At 41.0% G+C, this 4,018-nt stretch overlaps 1 protein-coding gene across 1 annotated transcript; it reads right to left on the minus strand.

Annotated features, from left to right (window-relative positions):
* LOC18589994 (protein LATERAL ROOT PRIMORDIUM 1) lies at positions 552-2,185 on the minus strand. Its single transcript, XM_007015233.2, has 2 exons — positions 1,465-2,185; positions 552-1,305 (listed from the first exon to the last, which is right to left on the minus strand). Exons 1-2 carry the CDS (start codon positions 2,183-2,185, stop codon positions 950-952), a joined length of 1,077 nt encoding a protein of 358 aa, XP_007015295.2. The 3' UTR covers positions 552-949.

Consider the following 4,018-nt stretch of genomic DNA (forward strand, 5'->3'; position numbering starts at 1 on the left):
TAACATACAAGGATTAGATACAAGCCTAAAGTTGAAATTTTGGTAGAGGACATTTCTCATACCAGGATAACAGAAGAAGCAAGTACATCAAGCATTCATGAATACATGCAATCGCAGACTTGTCCACATTGCAGAAATGCCACAGCAGTAAAGTGGGCCGACAGCGACATCCATGTAATGCTCTTTCTTCTTAGGCATTGAATGATGGTGACACAACAACTACTTCTCAAACTAAAGTCTAAAGAAGCACGATAATCATGAATTCCACATTTACTTCGGGCTCATTACTAAACCAGCAGAACTGAGAGCTACTGGAATATTATGCTACATCCCATAATGAATGCTGTGATCAGAAATGATTCGAATGAGAGAAGAAAAACAGAAAATATGATTTATTGATGGAGAAATTTGTCATAAGAAATTTATGAGGTTCATAACTTCAAGTCTTTAGATAATGAAAAGTACTTTACACTGTAGATTTCACCTTTGCCAAACACAACTCTATTTAACAAAAGGAATAAGGAAAGAAAAGAAAAGGCAACAACTTCAAGAAAGCAAACAGGTTTTTATCATCACAAATTTTGAAGAACTAATATTTGTCTACTAGTACAGGATTTCTTCTTCTTACCTTTATTTTCTATGATTTGCAATTCGGTACAACACATATCCTAATAGAGTAAGAAAATGTAGCCTCGTGGACAAGATGATGATTATTATGACCTTCTCAGCGCAATTTCAAAGGCAAAACGAACATGAAAAATAAGAAAATTCAAAGCCAAAGACAGTTGAAAGCAAAAGAAAAGAACATATGTTAATAAGGATACAAGTCTACAAAAGAAGAATTTACCAAAACCCTATGAATAATTAGCAGGCAGCAGAAGTACGAAATAGACTACAATGCCATCCCCCCGATTCAGTCAATCCACTACCTTTTACTCGGAAGATGATCTCAGTTTATTGGATTACCATAACTTGAACCAGCAAGCAAGCCACCTCCAGTGGCTGCATAAACTTCAGAAGGATCAAGAACTGGAGACGACGATGATCCCCCATGTCTCCCACTCCCTCCACCATTACCGCCGCCGCCGCCGCCACCACCTAAATGCAATTCGGATATATTAGGAAACCCATCTCTTCCTTCAACTCCTTGGTCATAAAGAAACCCTTTGAACACATGTCCACCAATCTTAACAACTGCTTGATATGCATACTCATCCTCACCATCCTCCACCGCTGTCACTCTTACACACTTGAATACCGCCGGTGCACGCACTTGCCCCGGCAATGACTCTTTAAAACCTGCATCTGCAATGTGCAAAATTCAGCAAAAAAACCCTACTCAAACTTCACCCTCCGAAAACAACCCTAGCAAATACCAATCTTTCCATGCTCCATCACATAAACAACAAAAAAAAAAAACCAAAGAACTACCGAAACACCAATCAAAGGAGAAACAAAACATACCTTGGTGACTTGAGCTAGTGTCAAAGCTTCTAGGAGGAGTAGTATTTGAAGTTGATGTATGAGAAGTTGTTGTAGTCTGTGAAGTTATCAATCTAGGTTTCTTAGCCCCAGAGGTCGACCCTGATGAGCCAGCGCCAGCAGTAGCTGCGGCCACCATGAGCTGACGCTCTCTTCTTCTAGCAGCAGATACCCACGTGCTCTTCACGTGAGTAGGGCAATCAAAACCCCGACTTTTACAACATGTTCTACATCTCCTATGAGTACAGTCTTTCTTGGCTTGGTTCCCACAATCTTGACACGTGGTCCCTGAGCTTGAACCCGAACCGCCACTCCCACCTCCCATCCCACCGCCACCGCTGCTTTGTATCAAATTCATAGAAGAAGAATTATTGTTATCAGGAACTGATGATGGTTTTTTAAGATAATGAGATGAAGAATTCTGATTCTGCCATAACTGCATCCCACTAAGTTTGTTACGACCATTGTTACTCAACAAATCAGAATCTTCCACATTCTGTGGAGCTAAACACGGAGTTGCTGTAAGAAGAGGGATAACACCGACGCCAACACCGACGCCAAGTGCCGTAGCAGCATTTTGACCGTTGATTTGATCATTTGCCATGATGGGATCTTGAGTATGGTGGTGATGATGGTGGTGGTGATGGTTAAAAGAAGAAGCTGGAGCAACAACGAAGACATCGCGGAGACCAACCATCCCCATTTCATGGGAAAGTCCGTAGTTGATTTGACGCGCTGAGGGTGGCCATTGAGCGGTGGTGGATCCAGGGGCAGCAGCCGCGGCGGCAGCATTCGCATTAAAGCCGAGGGAAAGGTCATCGGGGCCAGCTCGGATTGCTGTGGACGATGACGTCGCCCAATCGGCAAACGCTCCAGAGTCTGAAGGTAGCTGCCTTCTTGTGGTAGCCACAATGACAATGATAATAACAAAATTATATGTATAAAGATGTTTTCTTTGATTGTTAAAAACTCAATCTTTGTAAACATAAAACATGTATATAAGAGTAAAAGTTAAGATTTTTAATGAAAAGAAAACAGAAAAAAAATAAAAGAAAGAAGACGAAAAGATTTAGGAGTGGAGAAAGGGGCAAACTAAGAAGATATCTATGCGGGTGTTATATGAGTTGAGAGAAGGTGGGGTCAAAATCTCTGAAATTGTAGCAGAAGAAGATAAAAAGAAAGGGAAGGCTTTAGAGAGAGAGAGAAAGAGAGATCTTGTTTGTTGGGTGGCTTTCCAATTAGTGCAGCGAGCAGTAGTTTTTTTTTTTTTTTGTTCTTTGGCTTCTGCAATCTGCTGCTACTGAGAGAGAGTGTTTTCTGTTGGCTTACTAGAAGCTGCTACTGTCACTTTGGCTTTTATTAGGAAAATGAAGTTGGGGTTTTGAGAGAGAGATGACTGAGTTCCCCTCTGGTTAAGTAGGCAGAGAGAAAAAAGAAGGGAAATTTTAGCCTCAAGCTGATACTACTAGCCTTCTGCTACTGCTGCAGTGTCGTAATAAGAAAGCAAGAAACAAAAAGCTCGAAATATATAAATATATTTCTATGCAATAAGCCAATAACGACCCTTTTTTCTGTTTTCTTCTATTTCTATTTCTCTCTCTCTCTTTCTGTATCTCTATCTTTCTTGTGTTGTTATTCGTTGCCGACCTTTCTCTTCCAATCCTGCTCTGTCTTCATCACCATCATCATCGCCGTCATCATCTTCTTCTTCTCTTCTTTCTTTCTTTCCTTCTTTCTTTCTTTTATCTCTTGTTGTTGCCTCTCTCTGTCTGCTTCTCTCTTTCACTTAGTCTTTGAATTTGGTTTCCTAGAAAGCGAAACTGAGGTGGGTTCCTCTCAACCTCTCACTCTCTTTCCCCCTTTCTCTCTCTCCAATAATCACACTAACTATAGAAGAGAGAAAGGAAGGGGGTATAAAGACTTTTGTTCTCTAGTTTTTGTAATTTTATGCCCTCTTTTAAAGTCACATGACAATCCTTTCCCCTACACACTATTATGTGGTGTGATCTTCACTCTCCTCTCACCCGCGTCGACTCTCCCTTCAACTACAAAGCAAATGGGGAGGGGGCCCACCCCTTAGCTCCTCATGTATTGGTGCGTGTATCCACGCTCCTTAATTACCCTGAATTAAGTTACTCAACGTTGAGTCCCCAAAAACAGTTCATCATCACTCCTCCCTCAATAAAGCCCATGTATCCGATCTGCTCTGTCGCTTGGATTGGTTTTGTCAGAAGAAAGGAAACGGCAAGGGAGAGTCTTCCTTCCTTGGTTCCTTCATCTTCTTCACTGTCTCCGTGTTTAAAGATTTTTGTCCTAGTTTAGTTTATTCAATAGTAGTAGCAGTAGTAGTGGTAGTTGCTCGCACAGGGGGGACAATTTTCATTTGTTTTATAGATGTATGTATGTATGTATGTATGTCAAACATTTAATTTCAACTACTACCTTTGAATCACTTCGGCTTCGATTTTATTTCTGCCGCTGGGAGGAAATATAAGGTCAGTTGTACGGTTATACACGTCCTTCTTCGAGTCTGATG

Source organism: Theobroma cacao, chromosome 9 (assembly GCF_000208745.1).
Source record: "Theobroma cacao cultivar B97-61/B2 chromosome 9, Criollo_cocoa_genome_V2, whole genome shotgun sequence".
Classification (NCBI taxonomy): domain Eukaryota; kingdom Viridiplantae; phylum Streptophyta; class Magnoliopsida; order Malvales; family Malvaceae; genus Theobroma; species Theobroma cacao.

Excerpts from the sequence above, each read along its gene's own strand:
- LOC18589994 (XM_007015233.2), bottom strand. The coding sequence starts at position 2,185 with ATGGGGATGGTTGGTCTCCGCGATGTCTTCGTTGTTGCTCCAGCTTCT. Across the intron at positions 1,306-1,464 it reads CACTAGCTCAAGTCACCAAG|ATGCAGGTTTTAAAGAGTCA; the intron begins GTATGTTTTGTT and ends TGCACATTGCAG.